This window comes from Triturus cristatus, chromosome 1_1 (genome assembly GCF_964204655.1).
Source record: "Triturus cristatus chromosome 1_1, aTriCri1.1, whole genome shotgun sequence".
Lineage (NCBI taxonomy): Eukaryota > Metazoa > Chordata > Amphibia > Caudata > Salamandridae > Triturus > Triturus cristatus.
The window spans coordinates 51,259,462-51,281,774 of record NC_140579.1 but is presented as its reverse complement, the minus strand read 5'-3'; the positions used below and the strand labels follow the sequence as shown (position 1 = coordinate 51,281,774).

Sequence of the window (22,313 nt, the reverse complement as noted above, 5' to 3'; positions counted from 1 at the left end):
CACTATCAGTTCAAAGTCCTTCCCTTCGGCGTGACAACAGCGCCCAGGGTTTTCACGAAGTGCCTCGCTACGGTGGCAGCACATCTACGGAGGCAGCATATACACGTCTACCCCTACCTAGACGACTGGCTCGTTCAAGCGAAGTCAGCCCAGCAATGTGCAAGCCACATGTCCCGCACCATTCACCTTCTTCACAGTCTGGGATTCTCACTGAATTATCCAAAGTCCCATCTCCAGCCCGCACACGTACAACAGTACCTAGGTGCGACTATAGACACTCTGGCGGCCACAGCTCAGCCAAATTTAGTGAGGATCGACAGCATACAACTGCTGATCTCCAAATTCAAACCCAATCACTCACTTCCAGCGCGAGTGTTCATGCAGTTGATAGGCATGATGGCCTCCTGCATCTTCATAGTCCCGCACGCGAGATTACATATGCGCCCACTTCAGGAGTGCCTAGCACGTCAGTGGAATCAGGCTCAAGGACAGTTAAAGGACCTAGTGTTGGTGAGCGGTCGGGCATACAACTCTCTGCATTGGTGGAATCCACAAAACCTTTGCAAGGGCCGACCGTTCCAAGAGCCTGTCCCACAAATAGTACTAACAGCGGACGCGTCTCTCCAGGGATGGGGAGCTCATGTACTCCACTACACAGTGCAAGGACTATGGACAACACAACAAAAGAAGTTGCACATCAACCTTCTGGAATTGATGGCAATCTTCCTAGCCATGAAGGCGTTCAAAGTACATCTATGCAACAAGGTCGTGTTGATCCGGACGGACAACATGACCGCAATGTACTACATACAGAAACAGGGAGGCACACACTCTCCACAGTTGTCTCATCTGGCTCAGAGCATGTGGAAGTGGGCCATTCAAAGGAACATGTTCCTCATGGCGGAACACCTCCCTGGCAAGGACAACCAGATGGCGGATCTGCTCAGCAGACACAGCCACCAAATGCACGAGTGGGAGTTACACCCATCAGTACTCCAACCGTACTTTCAGCAGTGGGGTCATCCGGAGATAGACCTATTCGCGACAAGCGAAAACGCAAAATGCCCAAGCTTCGCCGCCAGATTCCCACATCCGCAGTCGCAGGGCAATGCGATATGGATGAACTGGTCCGGCAGATTTGCGTACGCTTTTCCCCCAGCGCCATTGATACCGCTAGTGGCCCGCAAACTCCGACAACACTCCCTGACACTCGTCCTAGTTGCTCCCACGTGGGCACGCCAGCCGTGGTACACCACCTTCCTCGAACTTTCCGTGGTGCCGCATCAAAGGCTGCGGATCAAACCCGCGCATTTGACGCAGAACCATGGAGAGGTTCAGCACCCAGATCCGCAACAGCTGAATCTGGCGATCTGGCTCCTGAAGTCCTAGAGTTTGGCTATCTCAAACTGCCACCTGACTGTATGGACATCATCAAGGAGGCCAGGAGACCCACTACCAGAGCTTGCTATGCAGCCAAATGGAAAAGGTTCGTCATTTATTGCGGAAATAATGACATCAACCCGCTGGACACATCCATCCAAAACATCATCTGTTATCTCTTACACCTATATCGATGCAATCTGGCGTACACCTCTATACGTGTCCATTTGACCGCAATATCAGCCTATCTGCAAACCAGGCAGCACCTCTCTCTATTCAGAGTGCCTGCCATCAAAGCATTCTTGGAGGGGCTCAAACGAGTCATTCCACCTAGTCACCCACCGGCTCCAATGTGGAACCTCAACTTGGTCCTCACACGCCTGATGGGTCCACCCTTTGAACCTCTACACTCATGCGAGATTCAATTCCTTACCTGGAAAGTGGCCTTCCTGGTAGCGATCACTTCCCTCAGAAGAGTTAGTGAACTCCAGGCACTAACCGTTCAAGAGCCATTTATTCAGGTTCACGCTAACAGGGTCGTACTACGTACCAACCCCAAGTTCATGCCCAAGGTAATATCACAGTTCCACATGAACCAGACTATTGAACTGCCCGTTTTCTTCCAAAACCCACAAACTGTTGCAGAAAGGGCACTACATACACTAGATGTACGGAGGGCCCTCATGTACTACATCGACAGGACTAAACCATTCAGGAAGACAAAACAACTGTTCGTTGCCTTTGCCCCACACCACAAAGGTAACGCCATCTCCAAAGCAGGGATAGCCAGATGGATAGTTAAGTGTATTCAAATCTGTTATCAAAAGGCAAAACGCACATTAACTATTCCACCACGAGCCCACTCAACACGTAAGTTGGGGGCTTCCATGGCCTTCCTAGGAAATATTCCCCTGCATGATATATGCAGAGCAGCCACATGGTCCACTACACACACATTTACAAAACACTATTGCGTAGATGTGCAGTCAAAACAGCAGGCAGCTGTAGGACAGGCTGTTCTCAAAACACTTTTTCAGACCGCTGCAGCTGGCACGGGTAGCCGCCGCTAATAGAGGGCACTGCTATGTATTCTATGCACAGATATGAATTCAGCAGCCCACATGCCTCGAACTGAATATGCTACTTACCAGTATGCATCTGTTCTTGGCATGTAGGGCTGCTGACATTCATATCGCCCTCCCTCCTCCCCGGCGCCTGTCGCAGCTGCAGCTCTCAGAATTACTGCAAGCATGGTCATCACTTTCTGTATCTACTCCATCACTGCCACAATGGCGAAAAACAATCTGAGGATGGAGAGGATGCCCATGCGCACTGTAGTCCAGGGGAGGAGTCACCTATCCAAGGATACTTCGAAGACTCTTCCAGGACAACAACGTGCAAACATCCGGACCCAACACTAGGCGGCGATCTATGCACAGATATGAATGTCAGCAGCCCTACATGCCAAGAACAGATGCATACTGGTAAGTAGCATATTCAATTCTTTGACTGGAGACCCAGACACCTCACTTTTATGCACCACCACCCCCTGACGGGTTGTGCCCCCCACTCGGGCTCCTGCTCTGATTATCTCTGCTGGTGCGAGTATTTAACCTGGCCCCACAGGGTTTCCGACACGCCGCCGAGCTGGTAGGGTAGGTTTGGTTTGGCTGAGGGTAGGTTTACCTGCTACTGAGCCGCTGCTCAACTGTAAGTACTTCATCCTTGTGGTTACTATGGGGTGTACCCTTGGACCCCCCTTCCCCCTCCCGGTTTTGTTGGCAGTACTTCTTCTGATGTGACAGTTAGATTATTCTATCTGATGCAACTTCTTTTTTACACACTAGGACCTTAAACATTCTTAACGTTTCCTCTATCAGCAATCGTTGCAACTGGTGAGCCACCCCAGATGGGTGAGTTACAACAGTTTTCCTACATACCATGGTGGTTGACAAGCCACCCCGCCTGTCTTTGCCCTTAGATGTGCCACCTGCATGCCCCTTATTTATTCCTTTTCACTGCGCCTATCACTTTTGATCTTTCACTAACAGCTTGACTACAATTCTAATGCATGCTGTCTTTTCAGAGGATTTTTAATGGTGTATACCAGTATGTTTTCTAGGTCGGTATTACTACAAGGTACCTCACTGTCAGGTTGCGTGAGTGTTCCGTTTACCCTGGATACTAATAAGGAAACCAACCACTGTGTAGAGAGTTATTTTATTCTTGGTCCTGAAGAACTGCCATTTGATCTTTTTGACAACCTAGGCATGAAACATGTTGACCTCTATGCTGTAGCCACCGCTGAACATTACATCAGTGGTGTGCCATTCTAAATTTTAACTAGGACAAGTGGACTTGCTGATTAAAATTAATTCTGAGTACCAATGAATCCTATTTTATAATCCCTCCCACATTTTCCCCACAAACTTTACACTCATCTACACCTCGAGGCCCTGTACCCGCGCCGCACCATATGGCTTTGGGAATAGATCTCCGACAAAGAGCCCCTCATAGGGTGCCCGTCAGGCAGTGCCTGACAAGGAGCAGGCTCCATGATGAAGCATGACACCCAGCCAGGTGTGTGATGGCCCTAGTTCCTAAATTGGGAGACACCCTCTCCTCCTTTTGGACATTTATCTGCACCAACCAGTCCTCTATTCTCTTTAATATCTCCAAGGAACTGCATACTTTTGTTCAAATACTTATACCCTAGGGGCATGTATGCACCCCCAGTTCCCTTTTGATTGTTTGATATACCTTATCAGACTACCACCTATATTTCTCTATTCCCTCTCTTCTGTTCTTGTTCCTTCACCTCCTTCACACTTTCTCTAACTCTGCTCCTCCTCCCCTTTGATATTTTCATCTCTCCCACTTCTCTTTTATTTGCTGCCTTTCTCATGTCCGCTTTCTCTCTTCTTCTCCCCCTTCCTTTCCCCTTTTCTGTCTTTTCCTTCTATATCAATAATCTCCGGTCATCTCCTCTTAAGCCATTGTGGGTGAATGTGCCGTTGCCCACGTCCACAGCAGCACTGTGTGAATGTGTTGCTGCCTCTTGAGTCTGAGGAAGCATCATAGATGGAGCGGCTCGTACTGCAGTTTGTGCACCTCACTTGGGTCGGCTGCTTCTTACGGCTTTGATGCTTTACATTGTCCTCAGGTGGGTGAACTGCTCTTCATAGACATGCCTTGGCCGAGCTGCTCCTCACAGTCCTCACTTGGGCCAGCAGCTCCTCACAGTCCTCACTTGGGCGAGCTGCTCCTCATGGACATGCCTTGGTCGAGCTGCTCCTGACTGTCCTTACTTGGTCGAGCTGCTCCTCACAGTCCTCACTTGGGCGAGCTGCTCCTCACAGTCCTCACTTGGGCGAGCTGCTCCTCACAGTCCTCACTTGGGCGAGCTGCTCCTCACAGTCCTCACTTGGGCAAGGTGCTCCTCTTGGACATGCCTTGGTCGAGCTGCTCCTGACTGTCCTCACTTGGGCGAGCTGCTCCTCACAGTCCTCACTTGGGCGAGCTGCTCCTCACAGTCCTCACTTGAGCAAGGTGCTCCTCATGGACATGCCTTGGTCGAGCTGCTCCTCACAGTCCTCACTTGGGTGAGCTGCTCCTCACAGTCCTCACTTGGGCGAGCAGCTCCTCACAGTCCTCACTTGGGCAAGGTGCTCATCATGGACATGCCTTGGTCGAGCTGCTCCTCACAGTCCTCACTTGGGCAAGCTGCTCCTCACAGTCCTCACTTGGCCGAGCTGCTCCTCACAGTCCTCACTTGGTTGAGCTGCTCCTCACAGTCCTCACTTGGTCGAGCTGCTCCTCACAGTCCTCACTTGGTTGAGCTGCTCCTCACAGTCCTCACTTGGGCAAGCTGCTCCTCACAGTCCTCACTTGGCCGAGCTGCTCCTCACAGTCCTCACTTGGTTGAGCTGCTCCTCACAGTCCTCACTTGGTTGAGCTGCTCCTCACAGTCCTCACTTGGGCAAGGTGCTCCTCATGGACATGCCTTGGTCGAGCTGCTCCTCACAGTCCTCACTTGGGCGAGCAGCTCCTCACAGTCCTCACTTGGGCAAGGTGCTCCTCATGGACATCCACTACAAAGGGGAACCCCCAAGTTAATAGAGGTAGATCAGCAGGGGATAAATCAAAAGTAAACAAGAAAGAGTCTGCTGTACATATATATTTTCACAACACGCATTTAAGTCAGTTTTTAAAGGAAAACCACTCTATCTAGACCTATTTTTACCCAGATGTGTTAACACCCTTAGAAATGCAACAGATGCCTTGATTATCTGGCAAGACTAGCATTTTTTGGGTTTTCATTATTATTTTTCTTCCTACTTAATTGGGGACTTTTCATTTGTTTCTTGTGTGCAACTATCATATATAAATCATTTATCCTGACCTTTACCACTCATATATCTAGACCAGTGCTTAGATTTTCCATGGGCATTATTGTTCATAGGACCATTATGTCCTTTGCTAGTTGAACCGTTTTTTCAACATATGATTTGTGCATCCAAAAAGAAGTTTCTTTCAATTAATTTGAAAATAAAAAAAGTATAAATATGGCAATTTGATTCGTGGCATAATTTATATGCATGGTCTAGATAGAGTGGTTTTCCTTTAAAAACTGACTTAAATGCGTGTTGTGAAAATATATAGGTACAGCAGACTCTTTCTTGTTTGCTCCTCATGGACATCCCTTGGTCGAGCTACTCCTCACAGTCCTCACTTGGGCAAGCTGCTCCTCACAGTCGAGCTGCTCCTCACAGTCCTCACTTGGGCGAGCTGCTCCTCACAGTCCTCACTTGGGCGAGCTGCTCCTCACAGTCCTCACTTGGGCAAGCTGCTCCTCACAGTCCTCACTTGGGCGAGCTGCTCCTCACAGTCCTCACTTGGGCGAGCTGCTCCTCACAGTCCTCACTTGGGCAAGCAGGTCCTCGCAGTCCTCACTTGGGCAAGGTGTTCCTCATGGACATGCCTTGGTCGAGCTGCTCCTGACAGTCCTCACTTGGGCGAGCTGCTCCTCACAGTCCTCACTTGGGCGAGCTGCTCCTCGCAGTCCTCACTTGGGCGAGCTGCTCCTCGCAGTCCTCACTTGGTCGAGCTGCTCCTCACAGTCCTCACTTGGGCGAGCTGCTCCTCACAGTCCTCACTTGGGCGAGCTCCTCTTCACAGTCCTCACTTGGGCGAGCTCCTCTTCACAGTCCTCACTTGGGTGAGCTGCTCCTCATGATGCTTAGTTGAGCAAGCTGTACCTTTATGAGGCCTCTTGGCAGAACTGCCATCTTGCACCTTGTTGCATCACCAACTTCTCCTGCATCATTCTACGGCATCACTTGGGTCTTCTGTGATCTTTGACGCACAGCTATACCTCTGGTAACTGATCTCATGAACAAGGCCTGGTGCTCACCTTACTTGACATATTGTGCTTCTCTAGTATAGGGGCGGCCTGGGTTCATGTTTTCCGAGTGGCAAATTGTACAGGTGTTCGCCTCACTCCACATCAAGCATACATATTTTAATTGTTGTTTTTTAGGGGATGAGCTTCGCCCCATTGTTCAGTCAGAGGTGAGACAGTGCGGCATTTAAGTCCTTAAAAGACCCAAACTATTGTATTATTATATTCTCCCCCAGCACTCCAGGAGAAGGTGTCCGAAGCTGAAGCCGGCATGATGCAACAGCTCTCAGAGATGGAGAAGAGAGTCCAGGAGGCCAGGCGGGAGCACACAAAAGCAGGTGAGATCCCAGGAGGCCATGTTTGGATCCAGTAGAGCAGGTCCTTACTTGTACTGTATGAGGCAGCAGTGGTGACAGGAAAAAACATTCCATGTCGGATGAAACCCAATATAGGAAAGCATTAAAAACCTGGGTATACGCTATGACTGAGTCAGCTTGCATAGCTATGGTTTGAGATGTGGTGTTCTGTGCAAATGAGGTCTACTTTCTCCCCCTGTCTCGTACATCTGAGCTGGGTGAGCGCCAAGATACTCCCTGGAGTGATAGTTGCGCTATAAAAGTGGATTTTACATTTACATTTACATTTACAAAAACTGAAAAGATCCCTTTTCGCCCGAGGATTGAATCAATGTAGATAATTTCTTTTACAAACTGGCAAAACTATAGGTCAACATTTGGTTATTAGGAGATGGGATTACAAAGCTGAACAAATTTATAGAAAGAACAAAAAGTAACAAACCTCAAAGTCGCAAAATTATGTGATACTCTCAATCATAAGCCAGTAAACGCAAAAAGATAAAAATATGTGCATTTAAATATTTTATTCTTCATTGAACAATTAAGAAAACATAATGTTCGAGGCATATGAGCTGCAGATCACACACTTAGGATATTAGATCGCCATCTGGTGTTGGGCTCGGATGCTTGCAGGTTGTTGTTGTCTTCGGAAGAAGTCTTTGGTCACGAGATAGGTGACTCCTCCCTTGGACTACAGTGCGCATGGGCATCAACTCCATCCTCAGATTGTTTTTTTCCGCCATTGGGTTTGGATGTAACTTTTCCGCTCCGGTTGAAAATCTCAATTCACAAGCTTTTCGAATACAAAGATATCGAAGCACCTTCACTCGACATCGATTTCATCGGCTCGATTCCGGACGTCGACGCGGACTGCTGGGCCTATCCACGCCGTAAGGCCTATGGCTCATGGAAAGGACGCCGTTCAAAAAATGCCCCCAGTGTGGAGCAAAATTTCCGCACAGTGACCACCACAAAGTCTGTAACCTGTGCCTATCACCGGAAAACGACGAGTCCAGCTGTCCAGCCTGCGCAGCATTTCGATCCAAAAAGACCATTCGAGATCGATGAGCTCGACGCCACATCATGGCACAGAGACCAGCTCCGGAACCAGAAAATATCTTTGATGAGGGTCCCGATGTCCCGGAAGAAGATTCCGAGAATCTACAAATCATCTCCGAAGCAGACGACTCAGACGACCCCATTACACCTGGGCAACGTGTGAGTACTACTGCCCCTGACCCAACCCCTCCAAAACCAAAGGCATTGGTCAAGACTTCGCCTGCTGGCCTCAGTCAAGACCGAAAACATCCTTCAGAAGCCCCGCCTCCGGGCTCGGCTCCGAAGAAACATAAGCCCTCCGGTAGCTCGGGCCCGAGCAAGCCGCATGTCATTGTTCCTTGGGCACCGAGACAAAAGACCTCTCGGCACCAAAATCGGCTCCAACGCCTTCGGCACCGAAAACATCGAGGTCCATAGATAAACCGGCACCGAAAGTTCCCAAGCTGAAAGATTCAACTTCGGCTCCGAAACCTTCATCGGCACCGAAACCACCGGCTAAGGACTCTAACACACCTCCTAAAGCCAAAAACTCCACCGATCAACCAAAACCTTGATCGGAACCGAAAAAATCGGCACCAAAGACTGTTCCCGAAGAACAAGAACTTTTCCATCCAGATCCCATTGATCCAAGACAGAAAAAGATCTATATTAATCCAAAAACTGGACATGTCAACGCGGTGCCATGTAAGAAACGGAAACTGGACACAACACCTGTCCCAGTTCCTATAAACAACAAGCATTTACAATGCAATGGTCTCGGCATTGGTAAAGTTAGAGCTATTGGCATTGCTCATGACATTATTTTTGTTTATGTTTTTGTTTTTAAAACATTTAAAGAAACGGCATTGTCATGAGCAATGGCAATAGCTCTAACTTTAACAATGCCGAGACCGTTGCATTGTAAATGCTTGTCATGTCTTGTTAGCCTCTGTCTGTGAGCGCACCAAGGCCACCCCCTGTGCTCCACGGCCAGTCCTGTCCTGGAAGTACCCCTCTGCCCTCTTGCATTGCCAGTCCCGCCCTCCCTGTAGACCAGTCCAGCCCTGTCCTCCTTTCTCCCCCACTTGCACTCCTGTTTCCACCCCCTCCCCCACCCTATGCTTCCCTCCTGTTTCCACCTCCCTCCACCCTATCGTTGTTCTATTTTTTGCCATCTGTGTGGGTAAACATTCGTTTGAAGGTCTGGAGTGACTTCTTCTGTTGCTGTGATCGGGAGTACCATGTCACGACGCCCATCCGTGTCACGATGCCCCTCAAGGCCGAGCTGGCCCTCGGAGGGGGCTGGCTGATGATAGATAGCGCTGATGGCGGATAAGGGACGCCAGACCCCGCCGCTGGCCTCCTTCCCAGGTGTGGAGGTGTGGGTATGGGGGGCCTGCTCCAGAGCCCCCCGCCTCTCCCTCCTCGGGGTACGCCTGCAGGTGTTTCCTGCTGGAGGAGTTGAACTGAGAGGCCTGAGCTTTGACGGGGGGCGGGGGCGGGGGGGGGGGGCGGCGGAGACGTCTGATCCAGCGACCGCCTCCCTGGCGCCCCAGCAGCACAGCGCCAAGAATGGTTCTGAGTCGAGGCGCGCTCCTGAAAACAAATATTGCTGAAATCTCACTGTGAGCGTGACTTGAACGAGAAGGCAAGCAGTTTTACTGGCTCGGCTACTGACTTTATAATTTCAGTATTTGTTTTTAAATAGCGCCGCCATCAAGCCTTTGTCAAGCATTGTAGTAGCAGGCAATTAAAATGCTCATAGCAAAAGAGTTTTACAGACGGTACAAATTATTAAAAAGCCCAAGCGACGTCTTTCTCGGAAGTCCTAATGAGTGGGTGGATTTGCAGATTTTTTTGTACAGACCCCCTTAACCGAAAAATGCACACACGCAACTTTTGGGCGCCCTTGAAAGGGAGGTGTTTAAAGAGACGCGTAGTGCATTTACCACATAAACTACATTCTAGCAAAGAGATTTTACAAGAGGGACGGGGATTTTATTTATTTATACATTTTTAAATAGCGCGGGTATTAATCAGAGGTACTGGAGCGCTTTACAGTAAATCGATATGAGGAACAAGGCAGAGCAAAATGCACACCACCGCCTTTCTCCGAGGTCAAGAAGAAATGCCTCGGAGAAACGCAGTGTCCTTTTCGGATTCGGGGGCGTGTTTTGCTGTTGTCTCCTCCCTGAGACTTTTCGCAAAAAACACGCCCCCCGATCCGAAAAGGACGGGGCATTATTGGAGTGACGGGACCACTTCTCCAATGGCTGGCCAGCATTTACTAGGCCAGCCAATGGAGAACAGGGGAGAAGAGGGGCGGGTTCAAGCCCCTCTTCTCCCAAGTCATTATCTCTCGCGAGCGAGACTGCGCAAGCGCAGCCATCGCTAGCCGAGACCTAAAAAGGACTCTGCAACATCACCTATTCTTCCTTCCTCTCCTATACTACCTTCTACCCCACCCCCTCTGCCTACACCACCCTTACCTCTACCCACTCCATCACCTACACCACCTCCACAGGATGATGATAATGACCTAGGGGGAGGGGGTGATCCTAATGATCCATTCACGGATCCAGATACCGCACCACTGGGCATACCCTCTGCCAGATATGCCTGACCCTACACCATATCCCTCCAAACCATCACCTCCAGATGACCACCTGGGGTTTGGCCAATTATTAAATAGAGCAGTGTTGGACTTGGCCCTTCTGGCAAGTTCACCCCTAGAACTTTTTGCATTATCCTAGCCTTTTTCCTGTGTTGTACTAGTGGTTTTAGGCCTCTAGGCGCTTTCACACTGTGTCCCAGTGGAAAGCGCGTGCGCTCTGTGTATGGTTTAGTGAGACTGACCTGCCCTCCCATAGGAATGCATGGGGGATATGAGTGACCGTGCTAAGCCCTGATGTGAGAGGAGTGCAGGGTCGAGTTTGGTATGTGTGAACTCGTGAGATTAAATGCTGCGTGATGATGTGTGCGGCGTTACTGTGTCTAGTGTAGAAGTGCCACTTCTAGACACTGACATAAATGTGCAGTGACTGTCTGGCTTAAGATTGGCTGATGTGTCTGTCGTCAGGATGGGTCTGCCCCGGTGGTGGGTGGGGAGATCTGCATGTTGATGGCAGGGAGGAGTACACCTGGGACCTGAATAAGGCTGGGCTATCCCCACACAATGCTGGCTCCACCCCCTGTGGTGCGTCTGATGTCCCGGGCCTGTCCTGTGAATAGGGAGAGGGGCTGAGCAAAACAAAGTGCTCAGGAACCAGTTGCATCTGGTCCGCCCCTTCCCTGCACCTTAGGAAACAAAGGATTCTGTGTATAAAAGAGGGGCTGTGACCCCATGAAAATGTTCTTGCTCTGACTCGAATCTACCAGGGGCGTGCTGCTGCTGGGGCCCAGGGGAAGGCTTGCCTCCCTGGGCCCTGCCCAGCCCCTGGATGCCCTGGATGCTGGAGGACTTTCCTGGTTGGGACCTATTCTTTTTCTCCAGGACTTTCTGTTGCCCCTAGCGCCTGGGAAGCGCTATCTTTCCCCCCAAGAAGGAGGAACATGTGGGCCTTGGCAGCGCTGCGCTGCATGAGGAGGAAGAGGGATTCCCCAACGTAGGGATTCCCCCCTGGATGCCGATTTGGCGGGTGCCCACCCCGCGTTGTTGCTGCTTATCTTTGTCTTTACCTGCGGGTGCCCACCCCGTGGTATTGGCCTTTTGGCGGGTGCCCACTGTGAGAAGTTGGCCTGGCATATGCTGGTCACTAGTTATAGTGGCCACCTTGCACCAGTCCAATTCGACTCTTATGGTAGATAGGTTTAAGACAACCTTTTAAAGAAAGCTATCCTAGTGGTAGCTGTGGAGAGCAGCCTTCAGGCTAAGTCTCTGAGGAAGGTAAAGCAGCTTGTTTTACCTTATAATCTCTTGAATTACTAAATGAAAGGACACCACACAGGTATATATATCAAATATATATGTATTTATTTCTAGACACACTCTACTAATCTCTTTATGGGATTAGAAGACAAGTACACATTCAAATGTCAACATTTCTCAATAAATTAAGCACAAATATGGCTGGAGCCCTAGGGGCGTACCAGACCATACACTAAAAAAGTGGTTTAACAAACTCGACTTGCAAAATGAAAAGGCCTAGGGCCTTGGGAATCGCTGGGGCTTTACTTCTGCAGTGTTAGCAGGTAAGTAATCAGCCCACGGGAGACGCGTGCAGTGTCTAAACACAGCCGCGGGTTTCCTATTGGTTTCAATGGCAAAAGTCGCGGTTTGTATTTTAAAGGTTTAGGGCACTTCTGTACAGTCAACAAGCTAGCCACTTACAAGGTAAGTATTTCGAGGGCCAACACACACTTGGGCACTGGAGTGCTTGAGTTACCTCACCCAGGGAAGCCGGGTGCATAGGTGTCTTTTGGTGTCGGGTCGAGATGCTGTGGAGATCACTGAAGACTTGCTGCTTGTGGCGACTAGAGAGGTGTCCGCTAGTTTCCGAAGGTGGATTGAAGTTGGAGAAGACCTGAAAATTGAGGGGACAGTGTTCAAGGTCACTTGCCAGTGACTGGTGGCCAGCAAGATGGATGACCACCGATGTCGCGTCGATTCAGGCTGTTGATGTGGTTTTGTCTCTTCGCTCACGAGGTCCAGGAGTGATCGATGATGACCAGCAGCTGGATTTGGAGGGTCCCACGACGTCTGCAGCTGATGGAGGTGTCGGCAACCGGATTGGCGCCAACAAGCCTTGGCAACTGCAAGTCTCGTGTGGACTGAAGATTGACAATGGTGCAGACCAGCAAGGTCTGATGGACTTACCCAGCGAGGGTAAGTGAGGGCAGGCCCGGAGCAACCAGGAGAGCCCTTGAAGTAGATCATAAAGTCTTCGGAGGAGTCACTAGCCAATGGGCAAGCAACCGCGAAGACGCCTTTGCAGGAAAGGTTTCACAGGAGCCCACGGTCACTCGGGACGGGGTAGGCCGCTGATTTTCGGTACCAGACCTGCTAAGGACTTGGGCCACAAGTGGTCCAAAGCACAAGTTCGTGGAACGTTGTTTAGGGTTTGCACTCTAAATCAGTGCACGGTTCCCTGGTATTGCTGTTCCTCGTCACTCGTGGGGTCCAGATGCCACAGCTCCGCTGGGGATTCAAAATGGCCGTCGAGAGGTCAGGAAATCTGCTTCAGGGGACGCAGGGACTTCGGACTCCGGCGGGAGCGATGAAGTTTGCAACCGTCGATTCAAGTTACTGGTGCCTGCCAAGCAGGGGAGTCACTCCTTGACTCCAAGGGAGATTCTTCAGTCTTCCAGAGATAGTGGAACGTCGAAGGGCCAGGATTCTTCTTTGTAGAGCGTCGTCCAGGGGTAATCAGAATTGCATTGGCAATGCTTGGTGTCTTATAGTGAAGATATGGGAGGGACTAGCTCTATGACCACTCCTCTAGGAGGGTCAGAGTAGTGGGTGGTTACACCCATTTCCCTTTGTCTAGTTTCACGCCAGAGCAGGGGTAGGTAGCCCCTGGACCGGTTTGAACTGGCATACGCACAGAGGAGCCTACTGCTCCCCCAGTGCAGGACTTCAAAGCACTCTAAGAGTGCACCCACCCAGCTCCAATACACTAAATCCTGTCTGGGAGGTGGTAACACCTCCCTGTGACAGGATGCCTTTTGTTGGGCTTCCTCCACTGCGAGTTTCAGTCAGCAGCAGGAGGGCAGCCCAGTGTCTGTGCTGGTGGCATCCATTTTGTGATGCCAGGGCTCTTTGAGATTTCTACCGTTTAGTACAGTGGGTACATGTCGTCCCCTCTAGAAGGGTGGAATCATACTCCCACACCAGTTACTGGTGTGGGGGTATGATTCCAAGTTGTTTGACACCAAACACGACATGTTTTGATGCAGCCATACCAAAGTTAGCATTTACCGCGAGGTTATAATGCACTTAAGAGTATATGGTTTAACCGCATCCACAAACAGCGGCAGAGAATAGACTCTGCCAGCTGCAGAGGGGTCCTGCTCAGGCAGAAGCACCTCCTCACATAGTCAACCAAGCACCCTGTCCACAGGATTGATAGGGCCTGCAATAGGGGTGACTGATAGGTTTATATGTGTGTGTATGGTGAGATATAGGAACCTATACCTCAGTGAGGAGTGCTAACACTACCTCACACAGGCTGCAGTAGCAGGCCTGTGGTGTCAGATTGAGAATACTTCCCAGGGGTGGCATAATACTTGCTGCAGCCCCTGGTAGGCCTGTGAAGTACCAATGCCCTAGGTACCTAAGGTACCATATACTAGGGGCTCATAAGGTACCACAGTATCCAATCACTAGTGCATCTAATATGCACACCAAGTCGTTTAAGGGAGGAAGCAGATAGACTGGGGTCCTGGATAGCAGGATCCCAGCCAGACTAGTCAAAAACCATGCAAACCCCAGGAAAAAAGTGGGGGCAACCATATAGTCAGATTCCAACTTACTACACATCCCCCCCCCCCCCCCCCCCAAACGAAAGGAGATAAGGCTAACCTTGCCCAGGTAAGCCTTTATTTCCTGAGTGGCCATATAAGGAAGAACCTGCACTAGCATGGTTGCTCCCTGTCTCATGGTCCACTTGGGAAATCCTACCCCAAGGGGTTCTAGAGTTTCTCCAAAGTCTAGGGAAATTACCTGTATTGTGTTTTGGTACAGAAGTAGGTTGGTGGGGTGTCTGAGTCTGGAAGTGAGGCCCTATTTGGGGTGGTCTCAACTTCCTCAGAACACTGGTCACCATGGAAGCCTTTCTGTCCATGACTGTGTCATATCTGGCCCTAAGGGTCAACCTCTGGCTGCCTACAGCTGGGGGTTGGGTCCCTCTGGTTGGAGCAGTGGAGGGCATTGGAATGTTTGGGGCAAGTATGTCCCAGGTCTTCCTGTGCCCAACAGAGTCCATCTGTGGGATGCCTGTACCTAGGGGTAAGGGGGATCCCTCAGTTTGTAGAGGAATATTCACCTGGCTAGAGCTACTCTGCTGGGTGTCCCTAATCTGCTGATGAGGGGGTTCCTCTGGACAGGGGCCCATTAAGGGTCCACTGACCTCCCTGATCTCTGCAGCCCTGGGCTGACTGAGGCAGGGTAGAGAGGGGCATGATACCTGCTCCAGACTGGGTGCCACCTTGGAAGGATCCCCTGCCATCAGAGCTGTGGTCAGGACAGGCCTGACCACTTCTGGGGCAGTTACTTCACAATGGGCAGGATCAGTTCCCTTAGAAACTTGACCCTTACCTTCAGTCTGGTGGGGGGAGGACTGTTCCTCACCCCCCTATGCTCTCTGTTTGTGTGGAGTGATCCATAGTTTCAGGCTTCACTCCCCTTACTTTCTCCTGGGGTGGAGGTGAGGCCCTCAGGGTCTCATCCACTCTCTCAGGGATGCCTAACATTCTTAAATGGGCATTGTGGTCTACCTCAGCCCAGGCTGAGATTTCTAGATCATTCCCCAGTAAACAATCTACAGGCAAGGTTGGGGACACTGCCTCTCTTTGGGCCAGTGACCCCTCCCCAGCTGAGATTTACTACTGCCATGGGATGGTCTGTCCTAATTCCATCTACATTGGTCACCTGGTAGCTAAACTCAGGTAAAAGCTGTTCTAGGGGCACTAGTCTCCTTGTCACCATGGTGACACGAGCCCCTGTGTCCCTGTAGGCCACAGCCTTCTGACCATTGATCATGGGCTCTTGTCTGTACCTGCCCAAGATATTGGGACTCATGGTAAAGTTGGCAAACCCCGTGCCACCATCACAGACTAGAGTTGCTTGTGTAGGGGACCTGGTTAGGCCAGAGTCCACCTGAGTTCCCCAAGAAAACCCAACTAAGTTTTTGGGTGCACTCCCACCACCTGGGGGATTACTATTGGTAGTAACAGGAGGTGTGGGAGCTGCAATGGGAGGAACTTTTTCTTTATTGCCATTCTTTGGACAGCTGGAGTCAGTTTTCCAGTGGCCAGGTTGTTTGCACACATGCCAATATGGTTTCTTATTGGAGGAGGAAGGATTTTGGGACCCACCCCCAGAACTGGGTTTTTGGGGCCTTTCAGAGGACTTTTCTGTTTTATCATCCCCACCTTTCTCTTTGGGCTTAGTGGAATCTTTCTTCTGGTCACCACTTTGGTTCTTGGGCCTAACCCTGGTTCTGACCCATTTGTCTGCCTTCTTTCCCAATTCTTGGGGAGAGGTCACATCAGAGTCCACCAGGTACTGGTGTAAGAGTTGGTTTTGACAATTATTAAGGATCTGCTCTCTCATAATCAAATTATACAATCCTTTAAAGTCAGTGACTCTACTGCCAACTATCCAACCCTCCAGAGCCTTGGTAGCACAGTCTACAAAGTCCACCCAATCCTGAGTATGTGCTTTCTAGGTGTCTCTGAACTTGAACCTGTACTGTTCAGTGGTTAAGCCAAACCCATCTATTAATGCACTCTTCAGGGATTCATAGTCATTAGCATCCTCTTCTCTAACAGTGAGGAGCTTGTCTCTACCTTTATCTGAAAAGGAGAGCCACAAGATTGCTGCCCACTGTTTCTGGGGGACCTGCTGAACTTTACAGGTCCTCTCCATAGCAGTTATCCATTTGTGGATATCATCCCCACTCTGGTAGGGAGGAATAACCTTGGACAGGTTCCTATGGTCTGGAATGTAATCTCTGCCTCTAGGGACACTGTTGCTGCCACCAGGGGTATCTAACCCCTCCTTCTTAGAAGCTCTTTGGAGCTTGAAGGCTTCCCTATCTAAGGCCAATTGCTTGGTTCTGAGGGCAAGCCTAGCTTCCTCATACTGGAGCATCTTGAACCTTCTGTCAGAGGAGGTCTCTCTGGGATAGTTAGAGTTCCTCTGCTGAACAAATACTCTTCCAGAATGGCCAGAGTCCCTTGAGAGGGACCTTGGCCTATCTTCCACTCTTTCAGCTCTCTTAGGGAGAATTCCTCTGTTCTTTTCAGACCCTTCTGGGTCTGGCCCTTCAACCTCAGACTCCTGGTCATCCTGATTTTCATCATCAGACCCAGAGACTATGGTTGACCCACCCCCTGATCCAGATCCACTAACTCCTAGAGCTAGTTTCAGATCATCTGCTACTAACAGATCTATCAGGTGTTGTGAAGAGGGACTCCTGCCTACCCCCAGTTTCCTTTCAAAGCATAATGCCTTCAGTTCAGTGTAGGCTATGTCTTTGTACTGATATGGGATGGACCCACTGGCTCCACCCTGGTAGGACATACTAGTGTTGTGCAGTGTTGTACTACCTACACTAGTTGAGGCCTACTGAACCTAGCTTGAGTTGTAGCAAGGGTGTGCTTAGCCCTTCACAAACAACTCTAAGTTCAGTAGAACTTATTGATACTAGCTTGACTTTATATGTACCTTGAGTACCTTAAGTGGTTTTCAGTTAGTAATTCAAATAGAGATTTTCTGGTAAAACAATGGCAAGCTGGAATCCCACACGCTGCCCACCAATGTGAGAAGTTGGCCTGGCATATGCTGGTCACTAGTTATAGTGGCCACCTTGCACCAGTCCAATTCGACTCTTACGGTAGATAGGTTTAAGACAACCTTTTAAAGAAAGCTATCCTAGTGGTAGCTGTGGAGAGCAGCCTTCAGGCTAAGTCTCTGAGGAATGTTAAGCAGCTTGTTTAACCTTATAATCTCTTGAATTACTAAATGAAAGGACACCACACAGGTATATATATCAAATATATATGTATTTATTTCTAGACACACTCTACTAATCTCTTTATGAGATTAGAAGACAAGTACACATTCAAATGTCAACACTTCTCAATAAATTAAGCACAAATATGGCTGGAGCCCTAGGGGCATACCAGACCATATACTAAAAAAGTGGTTTAACAAACTCGACTTGCAAAATGAAAAGGCCTAGGGCCTTGGGAATCGCTGGGGCTTTACTTCTGCAGTGTTAGCAGGTAAGTAATCAGCCCACGGGAGACGCGTGCAGTGTCTAAACACAGCCGCGGGTTTCCTATTGGTTTCAATGGCAAAAGTTGTGGTTTGTATTTTAAAGGTTTAGGGCACTTCTGTACAGTCAACAAGCTAGCCACTTACAAGGTAAGTATTTCGAGGGCCAACACACACTTGGGCACCGGAGTGCTTGAGTTACCTCACCCAGGGAAGCCGGGTGCATAGTTGTCTTTTGGTGTCGGGTCGAGATGCTGTTTTCAATGGAGATCACTGAAGACTTGCTGCTTGTGGCGACTGGAGAGGTGCCCGCTGGAATCCGAAGGTTTATTGAAGTTGGAGAAGACCTGCAAATTGAGGGGACAGTGTTCAAGATCACTTGCCAGTGACCGGTGGCCAGCAAGATGGATGACCACCGATGTCGCGTCGATTCAGGCTGTTGATGTGGTTTTGTCTCTTCGCTCACGAGGTCCAGGAGTGATCAACGATGACCAGCAGCTGGATTTGGAGGGTCCCACGACGTCTGCAGCTGATGGAGGAGTCGGCAACCGGATTGGCGCCAACAAGCCTTGGCAACTGCAAGTCTCGTGTGGACTGAAGATTGACGATGGTGCAGACCAGCAAGGTCTGATGGACTTACCCAGCGAGGGTAAGTGAGAGCAGTCCCGGAGCAAACAGGAGAGCCCTTGAAGTAGATTAGAAAGTCTTCGGAGGAGTAACTAGCCAACAGGCAAGCAACCGCAAAGACGCCTTTGCAGGAAAAGTTTCACAGGAGCCCACGGTCACTCGGGACGGGGTAGGCCGCTGATTTTAGGTACCAGACCTGCTAGGGACTTTGGCCACAAGTGGTCCAAAGCACAAGTTCGTGGAACGTTGTTTAGGGTTTGCACTTGAAATCAGTGCACGGTTCCCTGGTATTGCTGTTCCTCGTCACTCGTGGGGTCCAGATGCCACAGCTCCACTGGGGATTCAAAATGGCCGTCGAGAGGTCAGGAAATCTGCTTCAGGGGACGCAGGGACTTCGGACTCCGGCGGGAGCGATTAAGTTTGCAACCGTCGATTCAAGTTACTGGTGCCTGCCAAGCAGGGGAGTCACTCCTTGACTCCAAGGGAGATTCTTCAGTCTTCCAGAGATAGTGGAACGTCGAAGGGCCAGGATTCTTCTTTGTAGAGCGTCGTCCATGGGTAATCTGAATTGAATTGGCAATGCTTGGTATCTTATAGTGAAGATATGGGAGGGACTAGCTCTATGACCACTCCTCTAGGAGGGTCAGGGTAGTGGGTGGCTACACCCACTTCCCTTTGTCCAGTTTCGCGCCAGAGCAGGGGCAGGTACCCCCTGGACCGGTTTGAACTGGCATATGCACAGAGGAGCCTACTGCTCCCCCAGTGCAGGACTTCAAAGCACTCTAAGAGTGCACCCACCCAGCTCCAATACACTAAATCCAGTCTGGGAGGTGGTAACACCTCCCTGTGACAAGATGCCTTTTGTTGGGCTTCCTCCACTGCGAGTTTCGGTCATCAGCAGGAGGGCAGCCCAGTGTCTGTGCTGGTGGCATCCATTTTGTGATGCCAGGGCTCTTTGAGATTTCTACCGTTTAGTACAGTGGGTACATGTCGTCCCCTCTAGAAGGGTGGGATCATACTCCCACACCAGTTACTGGTGTGGGGGTATGATTCCAAGTTGTTTGACACCAAACACGACATGTTTTGATGCAGCCATCTCAAAGTTAGCATTTACCGCGAGGGCTCATAAGGTACCACAGTATCCAATCACCAGTGCATCTAATATGCACACCAAGTCGTTTAAGGGAGTAAGCAGATAGGCTGGGGTCCTGGATAGCAGGATCCCAGCCAGACTAGTCAAAAACCATGCCAACACCAGGAAAAAAGTGGGGGCAACCATATAGTCAGATTCCACCTTCCTACACCCACCCCGCTGTACATTTTTGAATTGCGAGGGATTCCCCCGTGATGTCTTTGTGGTGATTGCGAGTGCCGCCCGCTTGCTTGGTGTACCTATATGCGGGGGCCCGCCCCGCTTTCATGCCGCTTGTTTCTGTGGCGATAGCGGCGGGTACCCACCCCGCCTTGTGAAAGTAGTTTTTACTCTCGAGGGAGCCTACCCCTCTCGCGAAGAAAAATCACCACCTCAGCCGGGCCGCAATGGAACCTCTTCCGGGCTGCTGCCCAGCGCGACCCGGAAGGAAGGCAAGACTGTCCCAGTGGGCGGGGCTTCCTCGCTCGAGGAGGGAAGCCCCGCCAGGGAGAGGAGCCGAAGTCCCGGGTCCCCGGAGGGGGCCCGGGTTAAGGAAGATGGCCCAGAGGACTGTGTATGCCTCGCGGGGCTCCCGTGAGTTGAGGGAGCCCGCGTATGTCTAAATAGTCCCGGGTCCCAGGACGGGGCCCGGGTGAAGTCCAAGGTGAGAGCCTGCCCCTGCCGCACTGGAGATGAGCCAGCAAGGGAGAGGAGCGCCTGATTCAAGTCCCGGTGAGTGGGGCCTAACGTGGGGCAGTGTTGTGGGTGGAAGAGCCCCAGTGGGCACCAGAGTTATAGGGGCAAATCAAGGCGCATTGTCGGCGCCTGGGCGGTCCCGCAAGAGAGCGGGCCGCCCCAACGATGGGCACAGTCATGGAGAGAGGGCCCAAAGGGGCCCGTGCCGTTCCAGCCATATTTTAACAGTTGCCCTACGTGACAGTGGGCAACTGCAACGTTGGCGCATGATTATTTCGGGAGCCAGTGCGCTCCAGGGGGGGGCATGTTTATTTACAGAGCCCCGTGTGGTTCCAACGCTTTGCCTATTTGTTTGCAGAGCCCCAGTTGGCTCCAATGCTGGGGGCAAGTTCTCTTTCTGTTTGGCCCAATGATTTCAGGAGCCAGTGCGCTCCACAGTACTGGGGGACATATCGTTTTTAGAGCCTAGGTGGCTCCAACGTTTTGGACATTATTTCAAGGGCCATTGAGAGCCCATGACTCATTTGACTTCCCCAGCTGCGCAGCCCTTCGTGCCAGCTGCAGCGTTTAGGCCCTGTTCTTGTCCCCAGCTGCCCAGCAGGTAGTGGGCAACTGCTACGTTTAGGTTCTGGCGCAACCTGGACCCTAATGTGATTTAGGTGTTATTGTGCTTTATATATTAATGCTTATGGTGTTAGGAAATGTACTGTGTGTAGTATGTTTTGCGCACCCTGTGTTTTATACCTCTAGATAGGATTTCTGCATAGGAGGTTGTTTTACCTGTTTAGGTCGGTGTTAGGGAGATTAAACTTCCCTGTGTGATGTACGCCCCTAGTGTAGTTATACTTAGGTGGTTAGGTCTAATGCGTTAGACTAATGAGAAATTGCATAATGTGTTTATGCCCCTGTGATGGATGCAGGATAGGTTTTATACCTGATGCTAGTGTGATGACGCTGAGGTCATTATTGCGCCAGTAGTTACTGGTTGTGCTCTACAGTGATAATTTGTGTTACAGTTGGTATATGTTCTACATGTACAATTGGTGATTTGTGCTGATTCTGACAGTGGTCCATGTGGCCCTGTCCCGTGTAAATAGTCCCTTGTAAAATTCTGCCCAGTGCCAGTTGGCACAGTGTAAATTGTGTGAATATTATCTAATGTGTTTTGGTATAATACAAAGGCTATTTTTATATATAACCATGTGTGGAGTTTCCTTTGTGGTGGGCCTTGGGTGTTGTTGCTGTGTGCGCGCGCAAACGCTTTACACATTGCCTCCGGGATAAGCCTGACTGCTCGTGCCAAGCTACCAAGGGGGTGAGCAGGGGTTATCTTTGGCGTGTAACTCCCCAGCCCTGACTAGAGTGGTGGTTTCTGCCTGGCTTTGGCGCAAGCCCTAGCCAACCAGAAATCCCATTTCTAACTTTGGTGATCAGCGGTGGGATTAGGACTTGCGTTTGCGCAGTACCACAGCGACAGCTGGCTGCACTACAAAACTCTGCATTTTAGATAGTCACATGGAAAGGGATTATTGTTCTAAGTTGTTTTAAGTGTCATTTCTGTGGAAATGTGGTTCTGGATTCACCAGTAAGGGTGGGATCCAGTGGTGGCAGCAGATGTGTGTCCAGTGCATGTATTCCCATTCCCAGTTCCCGGAGTAATGGTACCTGTGTCACGTGGTGGTCAGGTTGAGAAATCAGGGGCGGTAGAAACTGTCTTACCAGTCTTGGGAGGGGTTTGGGGAT

The 22,313-nt window shown here is 50.4% G+C and overlaps 1 protein-coding gene across 1 annotated transcript in view; it reads left to right on the top strand.

Moving 5' to 3' along the window:
• Positions 1 to 22,313, top strand: part of LOC146869341 (coiled-coil alpha-helical rod protein 1-like) — a 223,758-nt gene that overhangs the window by 142,462 nt on the left and 58,983 nt on the right. Inside the window, exon 15 of the mRNA XM_085651076.1 lies at positions 7,018 to 7,119. Coding sequence (XP_085507202.1) covers positions 7,018 to 7,119 — 102 coding nt within the window. The remainder of the gene's footprint in view (positions 1 to 7,017; positions 7,120 to 22,313) is intronic.